This window comes from Amblyomma mixtum, chromosome 10, assembly GCF_055824585.1.
Source record: "Amblyomma mixtum isolate Tamu chromosome 10, ASM5582458v1, whole genome shotgun sequence".
In the NCBI taxonomy this organism is placed as follows: Eukaryota; Metazoa; Arthropoda; class Arachnida; order Ixodida; family Ixodidae; genus Amblyomma; species Amblyomma mixtum.
In genome coordinates this window covers 58,482,441-58,504,956 of record NC_143021.1, presented here as the reverse complement: position 1 = coordinate 58,504,956, position 22,516 = coordinate 58,482,441, and the positions used below count along the sequence as shown (strand labels likewise).

Genomic DNA, 22,516 nt, shown 5'->3' with positions numbered 1-22,516 from the left:
CTTTTTCGTCGATGAGAGAATTAATAACAGTACAACCGAAGGCATCAATTCCTTCTTCTTACGTGTCCGCCAGTCGTTAGCTACCAACCCTCACACATCAACGGAAGCAGCATTTTTTCTAATACAGTACTTAATTCTTTTTCAGTGTTTCTAATCGAACCCCATGAAATTACATGTCTTATTCTGAACTTGCCAAGCGATAGGTCTCCTGAACATGACGGAATTCGCACACGCATATTAAAGAAACATTGATATCTTGGCACCATCCTATGCAACCTTTTTATTCATTCCTTGTATTCTGTGACCTACCCTTCAGCACTGAAGGTTGCCAAAATTGCTCCGATGTATTAAGGAGGAGAGCAGTCCGATCCGTCAAGCTACGGGCCGATCTATGTCCTAAGTGTTATCGACAATATTTGAGAAACGGTTGTATCTAACCATATTTCCAATTTTCAAGTTTCACTTAAGACAAGGGACGAGGAAGAGACAACAAGACGCGCGGAACTTACAGGTAGTTCCACGTTCTGTCTTTTTGGCCTTTTCCTCGTCTCTTGCCTTTTTTCGTGTTCCCGAGATGCATTCTAATACTAGTAACCAACTAGCCCGCCTTCCTCTGTTGTACTGGCTTATTCTGTCAGCAGCTACAAAACCATTCAATGTTATCCGCAGTCCTAAGTGTGACCTACCAAACCAATACGGCATGACACGAAAAGCAGCTGGGTTTTGCTCAAGCGTGTATAATCCATGGCAACTTTTTATCGCAATGAAGAGAAGGGTAGAGGGGCGGAGCATCTTAGCTATGCCATTCCACAACAGTTTTCCAGTGGGCGGCCGCCTGGCTCGTTTATCGCTCCGCGGTTGCTTCGCTCCGTCTTTCATGTATCTGGCACCATCCATGAATGCTTCGTGAAACAGCACGTACCCCAAAACCGTTGTTGCCACGAAAAAATGAGTTTTTACGTCACTCTCTTAGTTGAAAACCTGCATAGTTGAAATGCAATAATAGCGCGCAAAAGGAGGCAGGAAAGACAGGTCGAGCGAGAAGGCCTATCGTGCCTTATTTTGTCCACTATTTTTCAAAACTATTCACACACGACGTATCCATGCTTCCCTTCTGAAAATGTGCACTTATGTTTGAAGTATGCTTCACTGGGATTTAGGACACATCTGTTAACTGCACCCGTGGACTATCTTCCGCTGCGTAGAAAGAAAGAGCGTGTTTCGGCTCTGCAGCTCTGCTGATAGAATTGTCGTGGAGTATATTTCTTGCCCCTTTTTCCAGCTGATGGTTTTCTGCGTGATGGTGAAATAAGAGAGGGTAAGTACAGAGCAAGCCAATTAAATATTCCACTTGACAATGTGGGCCAACGTTCAGGTCCATAAGACCGTGTGAACGCCACCCCTTTCCTAATCTTTCGTGTCGCACAGGGAAGGATTGATAATGCTTTAATACACAAGTCAGGCTCAAGTCGTTGAGAAAAAATTTTGGTTAGAGATTCTTCCTCATTCATTGAAGAAAGCGAGCTCAATCTGTGTTTTTGAAATAGCGGAGCGTTCAATGAGTATTTGCACATGCTCATTCTATGCCAAGTGGAAAAATCGTGCTCCAGTTCTGGACCGCGACAAAAAAGAAAATTACTGAAGCTTTAGCTGTTTCCAGCACTGCATGTACTAATGGGGACAAAAATGGTATACTCCACGCGGCGAGAACAGGAGAAACGGAAAACTGCGTTGCAACGCCATCTGCAGGCGGCATCTGGGATCGAGACCGCCAATGCGTGACCTTTATTATCAGCAGGGATGGCGCTTGGCCCGTTTCAATGTTTCGTGCTTTAGCTCGCCAAAATGCTGCAGTTTTCCGTTGCTCCGGCTCCCGTCGCGTGGAGTATACAACTTTTGTCACCGATAGTGCATCCCGAGCCACGTTTCCTATTACTGTTCGGAGGTCTGCCCTGCGTCCAAAGCCATGTTGACTCTTGGTTGCATGCGAAAGCTCTATGTTCGTGTCACAAGCGACCTGCCAAAGCTTTGTGTTTACGTTGCGGCATTTCTATATCCTCACTGCACATCTGGAAATTATGAATGTTCACCCTTAGAAGATGAGCTCGTCACAATTAATAGGACTTACCTCTTGAAAAGCTAACTATGGATTGGCATGCTGGTGCGTGCAGGGTCCGTTCCTCACGAGCACCAAGTGTTTTCTGGGAAGCAGTTCACTGCTGGTTGCAAAAAAAAACTGCACAAGAAGGACAGCAACAACAGAAGGGAGCAAACATGTAACCGAGACAACGCCCACCGCTTTGGCTGCGTTCCCCCTCCCTAGTCGTCCATCTCTGGCGTAACTGGTCCGTGTAGCGACTTGTACTACCGAACAGTTATATGGCACGCACCTCTCCAAAGTCGAGGAGTCTGCGTGTCGGATTTTCTTGGTGGCATGACGGGACGTTCCAGGGTCCCGACTCTTCGAATTTCCCTAACCGTCTTTCCTGCAGGTTTAATGCGTTTTCTTAAACAAACTAATTCTAACGGCGCCGAAGAGGAGCCTGTACGACATACCCTTAGGAAAGAGCGAGCGTCTCCCACGGGCAAATGTCCGGTACCGACCCGATGGTCTTCTTCACTGTCTACGCGCGCCCCCGCTTGATCGAAGCGGTGCCAACTATTCGCCTGGCTAGTCAAAAAAAAGATTGTAGAGTTTTGCCGCAAGGATAACTGCAAGCAGTCATTAAATGACATGAGACGAATTTATTGTGGAAATATGGAATTTTAAAAAAGCAAACGCCGATTAAAACCCCTTCTACTGCGCGCGAGGTTGACTCTTTTACTGCCGTTTCCATCAATATCAAGGTGTCTTTGCATCAGTGGAAAGTTATTGATAGTGTGTGGAAATTGCCCTATTCTACCATAATTTTTCTTCTCTTTATTCACAGTTTTCGACGAGAACGAACTGCACGATGCGCGCATGGAAGAAGGTGGGTGATGAGTTGTATTACCCGTAAGAGTTAACAACTGCCATGTGATTAGGTGACGCCTAAAGCCCTAATTGCAGCGCAGGAAATTGGCAAGCTTGTCTTCAGACTCTGTCCTCTGTTTATACTGTCATCAGCCGTCGTGCCGCGACTAATAACGGCGTGGGAAATTTCCTCTGCTGTTAACCCTTTACACTCACGATAGAAATTATGCATCGCCTATTACCGTGAAACGGCAGAAACATCTTGCACGTTAGCCAAGTAATGTCTGAATTGACACCTGCATCATGATTTTAAAACGAGCAGGTATGAATATTTGTAGTCGGGGACATTTGAAACGCAGGTTGCTCTTTGCAAATAATGTTTATAGTTTAACGCTTCTAAGCTGACCTTCAGGTGGATATATTGTTGCCACAGACTACGCTACCCGTTACGCGATCACACGGGCACTGCCCACCAGTACGGCTACTGATGTTGCCGACTTTCTTTTGACCGACCTCATCCTACATCATGGAGCTCCCCGTCAACTTCTTACCGACCGAGGTCGATGCTTTCTGTCCAGAGTTGTCGCTGACATTCTTCGGTCGTGCTCTACGAAACATAAGCTCACCACCGCCTTCCACCCGCAGATGAACGGCCTCACAGAACGCTTCAACCGCACTCTCACCGATATGCTGGCTATGTACGTTTCTCCGGACCATCGCGACTGGGATACCGCTCTCCCCTATGTGACCTTCGCCTACAACTCCTCCCGCCATGACACTGCCGTTTCCTCCCCTTTTGATCTTTTGTACGGCCGCGAGCCCCTTCTGCCTCTGGACACGCTGCTTCCCACTTCTACTGCTCCGCCGTCTGCATACGCCCACGACGCCATTACTCGCGCTGACCACGCTCGTCAACTCGCACGCTCCCGGCTCCTCGCTTCCCAGACCTCTCAGCAGGAATTCTACAACCGCCGTCACCGTATGGTCTCCTTCACCGCTGGCTCCCTCGTTTTGCTTTGGTCGCCATCTCGCCGCGTGGGGCTCTCTGAAAAACTTCTGTCCCGCTACATCGGCCATTACCGCGTCCTGCGCCACGTCACCGCAGTCACCTACGAGATCGCTCCGGCCTTCCCCGGTGCGACGTCCTCTCAGCATCAGACCGATGTTGTGCACGTCTCTCGCCTCAAATCCTACGCCTTGCAGTCCCCCTCACTGCCCTGATGAACACCGAGACGGTGCCTTTCCGACCGGGGGGCCATGCAACGGATAATCTCCGTGAAGACGACGTAGAGGAAGTGCCCGGTGTGTGCGCGCTTGCTGCTCAGGGCTCGCTGTGATCTGTACCCTGTGCTCCGGTCGTCCTTGTGCCGACATAGACTTCGGGCCACGTAACAATATTATGCAGGGCGAAACAAGGGAGAAGAAAACAACTGGTTTTACTTGCACCCTCCCGCACCTAATGCCTTACTCAGGCACAGTAAATCTAGAGCATCCTTTCGACCTAGAGAGTACTCTATGGTTACAGCTCAGCAGACGGGGCGCAAAGTAAAAACAGTTACCGATGTGCCGCGTTCTCCTTGCTGTGTATCGTCTGATGAACTGCAGCCGTGGAGTGAGGGAGGAACTAACCCAACATATTGCGCTGGAGACCTGGACAGCGCAATATAGACAGGGCGCGGTGTTAAGGAACAAGATTATTATCTGTCCAGTTCAGCTCATTCCTATCTGGTTTCACATTCCAGGAGAAGTGCTAGGTGTCTGCCCATTTGTGTGACACCTAATTTGTGACGACACATGTTGGTCGTCATAAACAGCCGTCCCAAGGTGGTCGCATACTTGAAAATAGGCTAGACGGGTGGGACAAAATGGTTTTTCATTGTATCAAGGCACTCAGTGCAAAGAAAGACATCAGATGCATCAATCAGCCATTTATTGCATTAAAAGGGGACGAATTTGTATATCTGGACAGCATGTCTTGCTGATTCTAGTGTTTTCGCTGACAGATTTTCTTGAATATTTTACCTTCCTAGCACTGGTCCTGGGCTTCCTGTGTAACTGTAAAATTCTTCCTTCTGACAAGAATTTTTTAGCTTTGAAACTGCGCTAGTACTGTAGAAATGATTTCTGCTTGGACTTGGCTATTTGCATTGAATTCACCTAGAATGAAAAAATAATCAAATTTAGCGTAGTTATCTCCCCATATGCAAAACTAAAGCTACAAATTAAAGCTTTATGACTGTATCCAGGTACAGACTATATTTCTTTAGATTTTGCCGTTACGCTGGGTTTCGAAAGGACAAAAATTATACCAACCTCCGCTAACTTAGAGCTCCGAGAAGAAAACAAAAAATCTTATCCTCAGCCTGGAATTAAGGAGACTAGTGTTCCTCTATGTACTCCCGAAAAGAGGAGAGTTGCGCGAAGGTCCGGCATTATGTTCCAAGCTGTGCGGGAGAGCTATTTCTCATGGGTGTAGGAGCTCCGTTCAGGAGTTCGCTGTGTAGAACACTTGGACTTTTTTTTCCATTTAATTGCGTACAAATTGCACTCGATGGCAAGTTTCCAAACGTAACGCTGAAAACTAATCTGTGATTTGCTCAGGGTCTGCATACAGCCTGAAAAAAAATCGCAAAAGGCTAACAGCAAATCGTAATTATGGCAAAGTTATACACATAAAAAACCCCTTCATTTCAACATCAGGGATGTTGGGGGTACACCCAAAAAAGCCTACGACTGGTTTGACAGAGGGGCGCACCCCCGTACACAAAAACCGGCAGCAACAGACCACAGACAGAGCAATCAAAAAGACTACAGTGCAGAGGTAAACATCATATTAAAAAAAATAGCGAACATTATCTTGTAATAATAGATAAGTAAAGTCGACAAGGTTAACGCGAAACGCTCAAAGACACTGAAAAATGCAAAACGAAAAATAACAATCAGAAAAGAAAAAGGATAAAGGAGAAAACTTGCAGTAAGAAAAAAAAACAAATAAACCCTACCGTTAGGTCCTCAGGGCTCATTGCGCCGATTAAGAAAAGACTGCAAACGGTCTGCGAGTTTTTTTTTTTTTTCTTCATGGAACAAGTAATTTCAGATGAACAAGCAGTCCCGTTCGGGATGAGACAGCGTGTGTCCCGTCCTGTCTTCCTGCGTGCTCAAGCCGCCGCGGTGGCTCAGTGGTTATGGCACTCGACTGCTGACCCGGGAGACGTGGGTTCGATGCCGGCCGCGGCAGTGGAATTTATATGAAGGAGAAATTTTATAGGCGCGTTTACTGTGCGATGTCCCTGCGCGTTAAAGAAACCCAGGTGGTCGAAATTTCCGGAGCCCTCCACTACGGCGTCTCTCATAGCCTTAGTCGCTTTGGGACATAAAAAGAAGAAAATTTGTGGCAGACTACAACGTTGGGTTTATTCCCGTGATGGGCCTTCTACTGTGGAGAGGGAGGAGGTAGGTGGTGGGGAGAGAGGGGACCAGTTGGCAGGTGCAGGTGGAGAGAGGGAAGTAGCGGAGAGAGGAGGAAGGTTGGTAGGTGTGGCTGGACCATTGTGCGAATTTTTTAATCGCGGTTTTTTTTTCGAAAATGAGGGTCGTGAAGCAGAGGGGGAATAGCAGCAGGTGGGATGAGAAGAGGGCGGTTTTCAGGTGCACATGGAGAGAGCCGGCGGGGGGGGGAAGCGGGGAGTTTGCATGTAGCATGACGCCTGACTTGATGATGTCACAACTCTCTCGACCAATCCGCGAATTTTATAACAGGCCATAACGCCGGTTTTTTCTTTGAAAGGGCTCGTAATGCTATTGAATAGTCGTTAGGCAGCAGGTGGCACTTCGAAAATAATTCATTCGGGTTTGGAAACCACTCTGTATCTTCCTGCCTCCACTTGTCAAGAATTTTGGGCTGAAAGCTGCTTACTTGCCATTCCGCGTTGTGTGATTTGCGGGCGTCCCCTGCTCAGAATTTTATCCTTTTCGAGATTGAGTGTCACCTGTTTATCTTAAATATTGCGTTTGTGAATTTGTACTTTCAGCCTAGAGCAGCTTGTGACGGTGACCAACCTTTACCTTACTAAGCTGTGCCATCTGTTATTTTTTTTTTCATACGATTGCGACAGCGGGAAACGCTTCAACATCGAGCGGAAGTGATTACGGCAACCACTCCTTATTAACGGCTGTCACCATCTCGCCGAGTGATGAAGGCAAGTACTGAATGCTTTATTCAAGGGAAGCTGGACTCCAAGGCACGCAGCTTTTTTGCTGGATAGTCATTCACAACAGTTGCCGTATTCTAGCTCTGCAGCTTCCTAATTGGAAATTCTCCCGTGTAAGCCAATGCGTTCAGCGTTTGCAGTAACTCTTAGCCAGATCACTGCCCTCTTTTTATTGACCTATACACGGCTGAGATGTCTTGCCACTGTGTTTGTAGTGCAGTGATAATGAACAATTTAGCCTACATTCACGAGTTATTATTGAGGGGAAGGAAATAATTTATAATTCAAGATTCTTGTGAGCAACACACCGGGAACTTAAGTTTTCAACCTGTCAAATGACCAACAACTGAATTTCTGTTCCACGCTATGTACATGATTGTAATATGAAACGCGAACAGAACGACAGACGCAAAGACGAACATGTTGCCTGCTGAGGAGGAAATGCAGACATATTCCGCAGATACTTCCTAGGAGTGACATACGCTCCTTTGAAGTGACTGCACCCAAACTGAATTAAGCTCAGTATCGATTTTAGCGTTTCTACTTCCCTCGTGTCGTTCGCGTTCCATTTCACCCTAACAGTGGACATCATTTCTCAAGAATCTTTTCACGGTATAAAGTATGCTTGTTTTTTCTCCTTTTGTATGGCAGTGAGTAGTTATTTGGTAAATCATTGTAATTTAGGCCTTTAAAACGCACATGCTTCGAGAAAAAGCCAAAGGGAACACTCAACCGAGATAAAATACAGCAATTTTCTGCATAATTCTCACGTGGCGCTCACACATTTTCCCAAAAGGTTCACAATACGTAGTTAGAAATTCCCAGTGGGTTACAACACTTCGAACGAGTAGTCAGATTGAAACGATACAAGTTGTGTGCGTACGCGAAGGCGCCATGACCTAAGGGGCTGTTGCATACTTTCATTCTGGATGTCATTTCAAACTCAGACCTCTTCCACGTGCTCATGCAGTTCAGTGTGCACGTTTTAGACAGTGTGTAACGTAAAGAGAGACATGCAAAGTTTTTTTTGGGGCCTTCTCCAAGATTGCGAATATGTCCAGTTTTGAGGAGCTTGAGGATTGAGGAGCTTGAGGAGCTTGAGTTTTGAGGATTATTCCGGTCAGTTGTACGAATAATTTGAATAGCGGATATCAGTGAATGCCCAAGGTTTTCAATATTGTCTCCATAGCCACAGAAAAATGTTTGTTCTCGCCTAGAGGAAAAAAAAAGGAATCCCAATACTGCGTCCCGTTTGAGCCCCCTTTTGGCGATAAGGAAGCGCGCGACTGTGAACTTTGTACGCTGCACCACGTTCCACTAGCGTGGTGGCGCGCACGTACACGAAATTGAGAATAACTGCTCAAGAGTGCGTGCAGCTTTTTTTTTCGTTTCTAACGAGATTGGACATGAGTTAAAAAGAAGAGTAATGCTATTAACCATGCTCACAAAGGTAACATTTGTAAGAACAGCTGTAGTTTTAGATTAAACAGATAATACATTTGCTGGCTCTGAATTCTCACCACATGCAGCACAGATGGGCGTCAGGCTCCAAGTTTAGCAGCTATGTGATGATACTGTACTTGGAAAACTGTACAGGCGACAAGCACGCCGAGTGCACTCCCTTCGTAAAAGGAACACGTCTCGCGACTCATCTGAAAGGATGCAAAGGAAGCTGAACTGCCAGTGTTAGCAAGCTAAGAATTAATCTGAATAGCGGCAGTTGTGGAGTTGGCTGGCGGCGCTGTGGAGGAGCAATAGGGCGACTGCAGCGGGCATGCCTCACAGAAAACAACCGGGCCTCAGCGCTGACATTGCCGCTCTGTGTTTGCGTCGTCCGCGAACACATCGCAGCCTAAAAGCTGGAATACACGTGTTATGAAGCCTACTCGAAATTCATGGAACTGCACTCCGCTCCATACATGAGATGCGACGCTTTGAAAGGGACGGAAATAGTCCGTATAAAGAAATAAAGGGAGGCGTGTTGCTTCGCGGCGCTTGTGTTGAGGCCGAGTGAACTAAGCCACGAGAAAGAGGCAGCGTGTCGTCAACTATAACAGCACATTGAATCAAGCTCACGTCAAATTATCGTGTAGTAAACCTCCATGTGAAGAATTTAATACTTTGCGCTCAGCGCAAGAAATGCAGTCTTCTTTTATCTCTTAAGTATGCAGCACAAACAAAAGCGCTAGCTTTGGCAGAGTTGCTCTAGATGCATGAAACGGAGTATAGGCGTTGGCTGTTATACCGAGGCGCCTGTACACTTTTTGTTATTTGCGCTCGGCAGGCTCCTTAGACCGGCGAAGGCAGGCGTTTCAGGCGGACGCTGTGTGCAGAGCCGCGTGCAAACGCATTGCAAGCTAAGGCACAAGTGCACATAGAAACGAACAGGTGCAGTGGCGCGTCTGTACCGCTCGGCATAATCACGCTGCCCTGCGGACAACCTCCGAGTACGGCACATTGAGCGCCTGGTGGGAAGTGGACTGCATTAGGACGTCTCACTAGTGGCGTACCCTATGATCGTCGATATGGAGAGTCAAAAGTGTTTTCGCGGCTCTTGCAGCATACGCGTCTCTGGATCTCCTTCGCTTTCAATTTATGCTCACGAAAAAATATTCCCGGGCATTGTCTCTAATGATGCTCAGTGGCCGTCTGTATTCATTACTCTTACAGAGAGTTCGGGCTCACAGTCATTCCTGGTCGGTAAGCATCCCTTTGCTGCTCACCACGAGTATATACATGAGTGGCCGTTTGGTTAGAAGTTATGCCCGGTATTTATATTCGCAATGTATTTTATTTATATTTTGACGTGGAACTAACTTTCGTAATATTGCGCGAAGATACATCGATTTGTCGCAGAGTTTCATGGCACGTATGTAACTAATGGCACCATGCGTCAAACCCAACATATCCATTGACAGGAACAAGCGCAGAACTTGCAGAGTTGTTACTGCCCACGAGTTTTATACAGAAGCATATTAAGGGCGAACGCATAAGAACAAGTGTAGTTAGTGCGCACAGCGCAAGTTTTAACCTGCACTGAGAACCTTTTAAACAGCCGGCGCACTATGCAGAATAGAGTTCCCAAGCTGAATGCCTCGCGCGTTCAAAAGGCGTAATGAAGTCGGCTGTTTTGCTGGAACGACTGCACGCGTTCATACAGGTGTGCACATTAGAATATGTATTTCGATGTGAAAATTATACAGCGTTCCGCCTCGCAAGCGGGAGGGGCGGGGTTGGATTCCCTGAGCTGTCGAGTACCCACCAGTGTCAGAGCTTTTCTGGGCTGAAATGCTTGAGAACTGAGTGTTTGCTCCACCTCCGCGAGTAGACGGAAAACACTTCATGCCATAAAAATACATGACCATGCACATAGTACAGCCCACAATCCACGAGAAAGAGGGCGGCCCTGGCTCTCATTTATTGCCTGGACAGCCTTGAACATATTCATGGCTATTTTACAAAGAGAAACAGAAATTAAGATCTTCTTTCCTTCAATGCACAAACAAAGAGCGTGGGTGGCATGGCGTATGCGCACTGTTATCAGCTCCTCTAAACCTTGCTAGAATTACTAACCGCTGCAGGCGCCAGCCACAGCCTCTTCCGCACACCTTCCTTGCGTATAGAACCTGCGGTATCGCACTAATTTCAAAACATTTATGCCGGGCACCCCGTAAAACATGGCACTATCATTCTCGACATATTTAAAAGTTTGTATGACCTTAGGGCAAAGATGTGCATGCGCATGTGGTAAGCTCATTTTGGATGCTTTGGTAATAGATAGATTTTAAGAGTCATCCAACGGCAAGAAATAATTGTCTTTTGAATTACCTGGCTAAGCTCAATGCGAATTATTCGTGCTAGCACGTGTGTCCTTATTTAACATTGCTTATCGTTGTTTAGCCACTTCCGCGTATCGTTTCGCCTACTTTCTACCCAGAAACCCGTACATGCGGAATCGTCAGGGCTGGGCACGATAGTTCAAAAAAGTTTCTTCGATACTTTTATGCGACACCCTAAAGCATTGTTTTTCCGATACTGATACAAGATACACAATTGAAATAGGAGTTCCGATACAGACGCTCTTTACTTATCGTCGATACTGCGATACAACACTGAAAATGCCAGTATCAACAATGTTGCTAAAACGATTAGATAATATAAAATGTTTTTTCCGCAGTGTCTGCCCTAGGATCTTAAGTGTGTAGCGCACAGCGACGCTGTAAATTGTAGGCGGTAAGACTGGCGTTCCCAGCCGGCAAAAGAAGAAAATAAAGTTGAACGGCCTGCGCAAGTACTGCACGGGCTGTTCGGTTCGAGAGGCGTACCACGCTAGACCTCTTGTACTGGTGCTCCGCTGCAACCCCGTAAATTTTCTACAGTAGTGACTGCGGCCTATGAGATGACAGCCCCGAGCGTGCTAGCGCCCTGAGGTGACCTGCCGACTTACACTACCTTGCGCCCAGGGGACTTCACAGCTATCCAGCTCCACAAGCCAACATTCTGGCCCAAGCATCGACAGATGTGGTTTGCCCAGGCAGAAGAAATCTTCCATCTGGACCACGTCACTTCGGAGGCATCTCGGTTTCGTCACTTACTTCCCAACCAGTCTCCTGAGGTGACTGAAGAGCTGGCGGATGGCATCTTTGGACCCTTGTACGATACTCCGTACCAGCGACTTAAGCAGTGCATTCTGGACCGCACCACGGTGTCTGAGACTGCGCGCCTCCAGAAGCTGCTCACCGGCGAAGAGCTTGGAGACCACCGCTTCTCCCAGCTACTCACTAGCACTCGGCAGCTCCTGGGCGAAAGCAACGCCGACTGGAACGGCGCACTGTTGAGAGACCTCTTCCTGCAGCGTTTGCCGCAGTTACACCCACCTCGTCTTGGCTTCTGCGGGGGACTTGACCCTTGACCGCCTCGCCAAAGCTACCTGATCGAGTGCACGACGCGAATTCTCCTTCCGTCAACGCCCTCTCCTCTCCACCAGAGTCCTTTGTCATTTCAAGATTGGAGACCCGGATCGACCGGCTGGCCGCTTCTCTCGATGCCCTTCGGACGTCCCCTTATGTCCAGCACGGACTCTCCTCCTGTCCTCGCTGCCGCTTGTCTTCGCCGAGAGGTTCGCACTCTTTCAGTACTCGCAGTCAGCGTATTTGCTTGAATCACGAACGTTTAACGAACCTGATCGACCGCTTCACTCCTTGGCCCGAAGCAGTGCCCATCCTGGACACTCCCGCGGAAACAGTTGCCAAAGCCTTCTTTCAGCTTGGATTTCTCGCTCCGGCTGCCCCGGCATTGTTACCACGGATCGCAGCCGCCAGCTCGAATTTACCCTCTTCACTTCATTCACCCGTCTGCTCAGCACTGAACACTGCCGCACCAGAGCATGCCATCCTTGTGCCAGCGTCATGGTCGAGCGGCTCTATTTTTAGCTCGAGACGCCCTCACTGCTCGCCTGGATCGCGCTAACCGGGCTGACCACCTTCCTATTCTGCTTGTTGGCTTAGCGCCATTCTTCGCAGTGAACTTGGTTGTTCGGCGGCCGAACTTTTCTTCGGTGCACCTCTGCGGCTTGCCGGGGACTTGTTCGTTCCTTCGGCTCCCTAGTCCCAGCCCCTGCACTGCCTTCAACGCCTTTAGGACTGCATTCAACACCTGCGCCCAGTTTCGCCTCGATCGTCCAACCGTCAAGTTTTTGCGCACCCAGACTTTACGTCTTCGGCGCATGTTTTTCTAAGGCGAGATGATGTAAAGGCGCCTCTTACCCCCTCATACGTTGGCCTGTACCGCGTACAAGACGACCACGTCCGCGTCTATCCAGCTGGATGGTCGTGAAGAGGTAGTCTCCTTGGATTGCCTCAAACCCGCATACATGGAGAAACCTCCCCAGGAGCTCCCCTCGGTTGTTGCTGGCGTATGTGCCGACCTGCCTGCCGCCGAGGCACCCTCATCCCTGCCCCATCGGCGCGTACATTTCGCCGTTCTGTCTGGGCGAGGGACCCTGCAACGCACAGCGACGCTGTCAAGTGGGGTCGCTAATATCGGCGGTCCCAGCAAGGAGATGAAGAAAGTAAAGTTGAACGGCCCGTGCCGTGCTTGCGCACCGAGCACGTGCCGTTCAGTTCGAAAAGCCTGCCACGCTCGACCTCTTGTTCTGGAGCTCCGCTGCGACCCCGTAAATTCTCTGCAAGCGTATTCAGTAAAGCGCACTGTCTTTGGAACCGTCTAACCGACTTCGGCTGCACAGATTTCTTCAACCAGCATTGTCAGCGCAGCTGGTTTTGTAAGAACCTCAGCTTTGCACGCTGAAACTCACTCGCATCAGTAACCTAACGAAGTCTTTTTTTGTCACATTTTTGTTCATACGAGCCAATCCCTGATCCCTTGCCTACGCACGAATAAACTGGAACGCTTTCTGAAGCCCTTTGTTTTTTTTACTGCAGTATTTACCGGCTGCGTTGTGCTAAAAGGTGTAAGCTCCGTGTGCTTCAGAAAGCCGAGCAGTTATTTCTTCACCAGAAGGTTTAGGAGATGTTTAACGTTGAACATTCTGCGTTCAAAGCTAGAAGCAAAATACTAAGTGGGGAAATTAAACTCAGCATTATGGGTATGATGCGATGGCGTTGAAGGGTTAATGACCATATTCGCGGAATCGGTCAGTCGCTAATTTGCGCTCATAGACCCCTGCGAGTGGTAGAGCGGTTAAAGGATGGACCACTGCCCTTAGATGGCGAGTTTTGCCACCCGTTGGTATTGTGAGATCGAGGTTGCTCTTCTCGAGCTACGTCTCGCGACCAATTTTAATGTAACTGCCTTCTACCACTTTGGACAGTTTGCTTACAACACAGTGGGCAAGTTGTGATCACGCCACAAGGTCACGAGACCTGGGTGCCCTATCTAGGTTGCTTAGCAGAGTTTCTCGCGGATTTTTCTTTCATAGTCAACGACTCCGACGACGAAATCGACTTTTCTGCGACGTGGACTACTTAAAGCTGCCGCGAAAACAACAAAAATTGAAGCAGCTGAAAGTTTTTATTTTCTGCGTTTCATCGATATGACATTGTCTTTCGAGTCACTGAGCGGCTGAATTGCAAAGCATGGTTAGTGACCTATACAGGCAGGGCTGAAGGGTGGTTCTAAAAATTGATTCGCAAACAACCAGAGTAAAGTTGAACAGTCTCGCAAGGGAACAACAGTTTATAATTTGTGGCCAGGTGCTGGAAGTGGCAACGGAATAAGTGCACTTAGAGCAGGTGGTGACCGTAGATCCGGAACTCGAGCGGGAAAAAACTAAGAATATGACTGGGATGGAACGCTTTGGCCTGTTCTCTTTGATCATGAATAGCAATATATCAATTTCTCTCTACAGAAAAGTATGTCTGCTGTTTCAGCGAACACTTTCAAAAATTGTCAAAGATAGGCTTTTGAGGGTAAAAATATCGGTTCTGCGGCATAGTATTGTAACAGGCAGAAATATATATATATATTTACAAATGGAGATTGCAGGTATATACAGCAAGAGACAGCCAACGAGCGTTACAAGAAAGGCCAGCGCCCGAAAATACTTCATTCTCCTCGTCCACCACAAACAAGCACCAAACTTGGTCACCTTCTGTGCCCAAGCCGATGCCCGTAACATAATCTCTGTCGGAAAAAGCACCGCTAGGAAGAAAACGTATAAGGGGCGTGGTATGGTTTAAGCCGAGCAACATGTACGACATCAGTCACGGGGCGGGTGGTTGACGTCGCAGAAGAGACCGGGCTAATTTCGTACGTGACGTCGGTCACCTGGTGAAGGGCTGAATATAGGCCAGTGTAGCGGGGTAGCAGCTTTGTAGACAGACCAACGCTGCGAGAGGGACAACAGAGGAGGACAAGGGACCCCGGGTAGAAGTGCACGGCCCGATTTCGGTCGTAGTAAATGACCTTCTCCTTTACTTGAGATGCGGAGAGATCAGCGTCAGCAAATTGGCGCGCCATGGCGGAGCGTGTAATGGTATCCTGTGCGCACTGTGGGCGTAGCGATGGCGGGCGGAAACAACGTGTCCAAAGGCACGTGAGGATGGCGGTGCAACAAAAGATAGAAAAGAGAACAGTTTGAAGCGTCGTGTTGGACGCTGTATAAGCGAATGGGATACAAGGCAAAACTTCATCCCAATCGCGATGGTCGGCAGAGATGTATATAGATAACATATATCTGTGAGAATTCGATTCCGACTTTAGGTGACGCCATGTCTGAGGATGGTAGGCTGTGGGTAGTTTGTGGTGGGTTGAAAAGACCGCAGGACGTCGTCGAAGACTTCCGGCAAGAAATAGCGGCCGTGGTCGGCGAGGACTTGCCGTGGGGCACCATGGTGAAGGATGATGTTGCGCAGAAGGAAGCCAGCGGCATCTGTAGCGCAACTCGGCGGCAACGAACGCATGATTGCATATCTTGTGACAAGTCGGGGGCGACAGCAATACACTTATTGCGAAATGTGGTTAGGAGGAAAGGTCCAAGTAGGTCAGGACCGACACGATAGAAAGAAGCGGGAGGTATGTTAAGAGGCTGAAGGTGACCAGCAGGCAGGACAGATGTTTTTTTTTTGCAGGCGTTGGCACATGTCGTAGGTGGCGACATAGCAACCCACGACACAGTATAATCCTGGCCAAAAGAAATGGCGGCGGACGCGGTCGTATCTCCGCGACACACCGAGATGTCTGGCGGTTGGCAGGTCGTGAAGTTTGCCCAGGACCGCTGAGCACAGGCGCTGAGGCACGACAACCAAAAGGGCAGGCCCATCAGGGCGGAGATTGTGCCAGTACAGGGTGCCATCTTCAAGCACAAAAGGTCGCAGTGAGGAATCAGGACGTCCTTCAATAATCTTCCGTAACGAAGGATCGCATGGCTGTTTCGTAGCGACGTTGAGCAAGTCAAAAATGGCTAAGAGAGAAGGTTCCATGTCGTTTTCATTTCAGCCAGGATGATATACAGGGCGACGAGATACGCAGTCAGCGCCCTGGTGCAGACGCCCGGACTTGTGCACTACAAGTGAATGAGTATTCCTCAGTCTTAAGGCCCAGCTACCAAGACGTCCCGTGAGGTCCTTGAGAGAAGAAAGTCAACAAACGGCATGATTATCGGTCACGATGGAGAAAGGATGGCCGAAGAGGTAAGGGCGGAATTTAGGAACTGCCCAAATGAGAGCCAGGCGTTCACACTCGTGATGGAGTAGCTGCGCTCCGCGGCCGAAAGGAGACGGCTGGCGTATGCAAATACGCGTTTCTGGCTCTGCGGCCGCTGGGCTAACACAGCATTGATCCCGTGTCCACTGGCGTCGGTGCGAACTTCACGGTTCAAACTTGGATAAAATAGGTGACGTGGTCAGCAGCAGCATTGAAAAGGCTTCCACTTGGGTGGGGTCCGAGGTAAAAGGAACGTTGTTCTTCAGGAGGTGTGTCAGTGGACGGGCGTTAGCTGCGAAATCTGGAACAAAGCGGCGGAAGTATAAACAAAGGCCAATAAAGCTGCGGACATTATTTGGAGAGTGATGAATAGGGAAATATTTGTCGGTGCGAGCTTCTTGCGGGTCCGGGCGTTTTCCCGGCGCATCAACGAGATGGGTTAGGGTGTTGAACTGGTGGCGGCCGATTTGACACTTTGATGAGCTGAGCTGAAGCCAGGTGGCGTGAAAAATTGCCAAGATCGCAGAGAACCATTCAAGAGGAGTTTCCAAGGTAGATGAGAAGATTGCAACATCGCCGTTGTAACACAGACTTGTTTACCAATTGAATCTTCAAAGAAGCGAGTCCATCATCCACTCGAAAGTGGCCAGAGCATTACTAGCATCACAGAGACCAAACGGCATTACTTCAAACTGATACAAACCGTCGGGCGTAATGAAGGTCGTTTTTTCGCGGTCCATGCCGTCCACAGCGATCTGCCAGTATCAGGAATGAGGGGCGATGGATGAGAAATAGTTGGCTCCATGAAGGCAGTCCAGGGTATCGTCTCTACGGTGTAATGGATAGACGTATTTTTTTGTAATTCGGTTGAGGTGGCGGTGATCGACGCAGATGAGCCGGGTACTGTCGTTCTTTTAACTCAGACCACAGTAGAGGTCCAGGGATTTGAGGAGGGCTCAGGTATTCCTTCTCTAGCATTTTGTCAACTTCCTGTTGGATGACAGTCCGCTCGGCACTGGAGAATCTGTACGGCCGCCGATGAGTAGCAGAGGAATCGCGTGTATTAATTCTATACTTAACAATGGACTTTCGGCCCAAAGGGCGCTCAAGAAAATCAAAGACGGCACGAAAAGGCTCCGAAATGCGTCGAAGATGGTGAGCTTGGGCAGGCGACAGGTCGGGAGCTATCATTTTCGATTACTCGTCGGCTGCCACCGCTACAGTAGGCGATAGGCGACTAGAAGAGGACGGCACGGATGTGCTGATTCATGAGGTGCAGCATACGTATATTGGGCTAATGCCACACCTTGAGGAAGCGGCTGGACAAAGGCGGCAGAGTTTAAAACTGGTAGGTACGTAAGGTTGGTGGAAATGGCGACGATTTTATGCGGAAAAGCAAGATGTTCTGCCAGGAGAACGTCCTTAATGGGAGAAACGATGTAATCACTACCAGGAAGACGCGGGACAGAGGAGAAGCAAGTGTAGGCCGCGGCTGCAGGTGCCAAGAGAACCAAATCAGCAGTACACAGGCGATGGACAATGAGGTCGGCGGGTTCCGGTACAAAAAGTAGGTCGAGCTGGGCGACATTTGAGAGGCAGTCGAGGATGGTCTTGAGGGCAATGAGCAAGCGCAGCAAATAGAACGCAAGTATAGCATCCGCGATGTACACATGGGCAGCTCACATGCGAACTACGACATATGTTCCACCATCGTCCACAGGGACAACGGCTGAGGGGGCCGGCACCAGCACTTTTCGCAAGCGACGCTGAAGTATGAAACACATCACTGGCACCTGCACTCCGCTATCGATTAAGGCAGTCGCAACCGTACCAACCACGTGCACGTCATTCAAGTTTCCTGTCGTGCGGAAAGTAAAAGGAGTTTCGGTTTGGGTCGTGAAAGCAGCATCACCTCCAGACGCCGCAGCATCAGATTTCTAGGCTGCCTAGCAGCATCAGCTTGCTAGGCAGGGGACGACTGGCGGCGACGTCTGCGCGGTGGAGTGCGACGGCGCCGGGGTGACAACGTGCGGCTGCAGAGAGGGGTCTGGGCGTCGGGGCTCGAGAAATGCGATTCAGATGGCGACGAAGTGCGGCGGAAATAGACGGAGTCCGCATAGAGGGATTAGGTGGATGTTGGAAGGGTGTGGCCGTGTCAACAGATGTGGCCAACTCGAGAGCAGTTAAAGCAGATCGGCCTCTCGTCAGACATTCTCTATTCATCTGAGTTGCGTTGGTGCCGAGGATAGTATGGAGGGCGAGGATTGTTGCGGATTATATTGCGGCCATGGGCTTGAACAAAGAAGGTGAAGAAGTATGGTGTTTGTGTGTCTTGAACGAGGATTGAGGACCGGTGAAACGCGGCTGGGTTCTTCGGAACTGATGGAGCACATTGGTTTCAGACCCAGACTTGCGAATTCTTGGCGGACGACCGCTTGAATTAGGGAGCCTGAGGGAGTCTGGCCGGATGCCAGTGATCGGAAAGCGGCGGGTGACATTCCCTCCAGTTGGCGACGTACAATCCGGGTCAGGCTCTCGGATGTCGGCGTGGGGCGCGGGAGGGCCGAGTCAACGCAGGATGGCGTTGCAGCTCTATTCGGCAGCCGCGTCAACTGGTGGGTAATGCGGCGACTCTTCGCTTGTTCCTGGGTTCCTGGGTAATCCCATCAACCGTCGCACAGTTCTTATAAACGCGGAGGTTGAAGGCATCATCTCCGATGCCTTCGAGGGCGTGACCCACCTTGTCACTCTCAGACATAGTACCATCGACTTTCAAGCACAGCGCTAACATGTCCTGGTTGTACGATACATAAGACTCCGTCGACGTCTGTGCACGGCAAGCGAACTCCTCCTTGGCGGCAAGCTGTCCGCCGATTGCCTTCCCGAGCAGGTCCCGGGGCTTCTGCTTGCAGGTCCCCAAACTGGTGAGCTCGTTCTCATGTCTCTTGAACCACACCCGTGCTGTGCCTTTAAGATAGAAGATCACGTTGGCCAGCTTAAGGGTAGGATCCAACCAGTTATGTGTGCTGACGCGCTCGTACATCGCGAGCCAGTCCTCCGTGTCAGCGCCGTCTGTTCGCAGAAGGTCCCGTGGTCGCGTGGGTACGCAGTGATGACCGTGGGGGCGGCACGGGCCGGTGCTTCATCGCCTTCGAGTTACACGGTAGAAGAACTTGGAAGAAGGAGTGCGCTGCGGTGTTCTGTTTTAGCTGCTGCGGCACCCAGTACCTGCATCAATAATGTAACAGTAAAAAATTGGCGGGGGCTTATACTCTGTTTCATACATAGCTGTCAACGCAGCCAAGGCTACGGCGCCTGTTCGCGCTCCTCGTCCGCATCGTAATGTAGTGCGTCGAAAGTGACAAGAGTAATGAACTCAAAATTAGTTATTTTTGGTTAATATTGCAGCATAATAATAATGGTGTTTTATTTTGCAAAAAGATTGCTTTTTCTTTAATGTTCTTCAAAACAGAGTGCCTTAGTTTTCTGTTTTTTTTTTCGGCTCCTCCTGTATCAGGTTTTCGCAGCTAGGCCGGCCGGTGATGTCTTCCGCGTTCGTCTTTCGGTTTCCGAGTATGGAGAAAATGGCACCGCTATCGCCTACTCGCTTGTTTTCTTCGCCCACTGCGGCTTCAAAAACATCTCCTGCTCGCCTGTTCTCCAAGCTGAAGTCTCCGAAATTTTCGAAAGACTCCAAGCAGGTTATTGTCAACGTTTACTCTAGCGTAAGGAAGCGCTTCCCGGAGAAGACTGTGCGCGAAGTTCTCGAAACTGTGGGCGAGATGACCGGGGTGAGCCCTCGGACAGTTGCGAGGTTCAAGAAGGAAGGTCTCGCTACTGGAATAAGATCACCGCAAAAACGACCTAGCCAGGTGACCATATCTAGCTCTCGCAGTGTTAAATATGACAGCTTTGCAGTCAACGCCATCCGACTCAAGTTACATCGTATGTATGCCGAACGCGAAATACCTACTTTGGACAGAATCCTGGATGAAGTGAACGAAGATGCCGATTTGCCGGACATGAGTAAGGCTACCTTGTGGAGGCTACTAAAAGATATCGGTTTTAAGTTCGAAAAACGAAAGCGAAGTCTTGCACTCATCGAGCGATCTGACATCGTAGCCTGGCGGCGCCGGTATCTCAGAGCTATCAAAGCGTTCCGGAGCCAATGAACCACGGTACCTCGTCGTCGTCTTCTCACAATAACAATGTCACCTGCAGCGGCAAGTGCGCTAATATACGACACCACTTGTTGCGTTCGATGGCCTGTGCAGCGGAATCTCTGCTCAGGGCCTAAAATTGCAGAGCTTTCAACAATCCCTATCTCGCCGCACTAGCTCACTCCCATAACACACCGAATCCGACATCTAATACAAAACATTACTACGACCGGAAGGACTTCAAAGAATTTTCCTTGTGACAACAGCTCAAAGAGGAGACCCGAGTCAGACGCTCCTCACTTTAAAGCCGCCGAGTATACCGATCAATACAAGGTTTCCGCTAGCCGAGGCTGCTCCGAATAATCGACGCCACACTGAATTCTATCACCACACAATGATTCATTGTGTGCCGCGTGCTAAAAAGTCGTTCAGTACCCGAGAAAAGCACTTCGCAATCACGTCCGTCGCCAATACACTACACTGCCTTTTCCCTTCGAGACAAGTAAACAGCGCTGTGTTTTTCAAAGTAGGTATTAGAGTTTGACAGTTTCGAGTTTCTACCTAATGAATCTTTTAAAAGAAATAAAAAAAAATAAAAAAAAACCACCCGAGCAGGGAGTCGAACCTAGGCCCTTTGTAAAATGAACAGAAAGGCGCGCGCTTCGTACCACTCAGCCACGACGCGAGGCGGACGGATACATTTTGCTTGTTTTTTGCAGCGGACTACTTTCGTACCTTTGGCAGCGTTGACAGCTATGTATGAAACGGAGTATAGCTTTGGTTAAGCCTGGTAGGTTGCGAAAGCGCGCAGCACCTGCAATTGAAGGAACGCAGTACGCCGCGTCTACAGGTCACGCGTGGCTACCGGGCTTTTGACGAAAGGAAATTGCGCAGTAATCCTCTGTCATCTCGGTGGACACCCTAACCGCACCGTAAAGGAAGGGAGGAACGCGACCACCCGTTCGGCGCAATGCCTTGTTGTTGCGTATGAAACAAAGAGAACTTGTAGAACGCCGCCGGGCTCGCCATTCTGCGACATAGGCGCGGTGCTTAGCCAACCGCTCTTGCCTTTCTCTTTTTTCATCTGTCTCCTCGGCACGGCTCCGGCGTTTGCGCGCAGCACGTCGCTCCACCGACGCCTTGTACAACTCCTCAGACAACTCCTCATGGCTTCCGCATGGAAGCTGAAACGTCTTCGTCTTCATATTAAACAACCTTTTGGTTGGCGTTCCTTCTATTGACTTCATGAATCTTCTTCCCAACCAGATGAGTTTTCGTCGAACGTTAGATTTCTTCGACTAAGCGGAGCGCGCCTGCGGCGCCCCGTGTATCCTCTCCTAGCGAGCGCCCTCACGCGGCGGGCCGAGGAGGCCGTCACGTGGTAGCCGCCGCGCCGAGCGAAGGAAGGACTACGGCCGAAGAGACGAATTGGGGCCCCTGCTCTCCTCTGGTCGTGACATCACTCTGTCACGTGGTTGTGCCACGTGACAATGAAGGAACGACCTCCGCTGACGACAGAAAAGTGCTAGCAATATTGCTTTCGCAATAAAATATATATAGTTACAAAAGGGGTTTGCAGGTATATACAGCAAGAGAAAGCCAAAGAGCCATACAAGAGCCCGCGCGCGGAAACACTTCGTCCTGCTCGTCTCCCACAGACAAGCACCATACTTCGTCACCTTCTCTGTTCAGATCTATGGCCGTAGCAGTATTATCAATGTTGTCGGCCACCAAAAAACCGCTGAATTACTTTAAGTAGTGAGATGGTTAACCAATTTTGGATAATTAACTTTTTTAAGTAGTGAAGCTAGGCACCCAGCTGCAATTAGAGATTTCTAGCCGGTCAGTAGAATAGCAATATCAGTTGTTAGAAATTCGAAAATTCGATTACCCTTGGAGTTGCGGTTCGACAAAATTTGGCGTTTTCAACTAGTTAGGTGCACTCGAAGGGTTGCTTTGCTTTTATGTTTTCGAAAGCGCATGTATTTTCGCAGGATCCATGGAGATTTTGTCCAGCCACAGCGGCG

The 22,516-nt window shown here is 49.2% G+C and overlaps 2 protein-coding genes across 2 annotated transcripts in view; both read left to right on the top strand.

The window, feature by feature from the left end:
- Nucleotides 1–9,838: 9,838 nt before the first annotated feature.
- The window catches only part of LOC149325881 (uncharacterized), a 58,039-nt gene continuing 45,361 nt past the window's right edge, over nucleotides 9,839–22,516 (top strand). Inside the window, exon 1 of the mRNA XM_089564402.1 lies at nucleotides 9,839–9,864. The gene's annotated coding sequence lies outside the window, so the exon portion shown is untranslated. The remainder of the gene's footprint in view (nucleotides 9,865–22,516) is intronic.
- LOC149325882 (uncharacterized) lies at nucleotides 19,625–20,501 on the top strand. The gene has a single exon (XM_089562855.1). It carries the CDS (start codon nucleotides 19,872–19,874, stop codon nucleotides 20,499–20,501), a length of 630 nt encoding a protein of 209 aa, XP_089418981.1. The 5' UTR covers nucleotides 19,625–19,871.

What these genes read in the sequence shown, in the direction of transcription:
- LOC149325882 (XM_089562855.1), top strand. Translation starts at nt 19,872, where the DNA reads ATGTCTTCCGCGTTCGTCTTTCGGTTTCCGAGTATGGAGAAAATGGCA.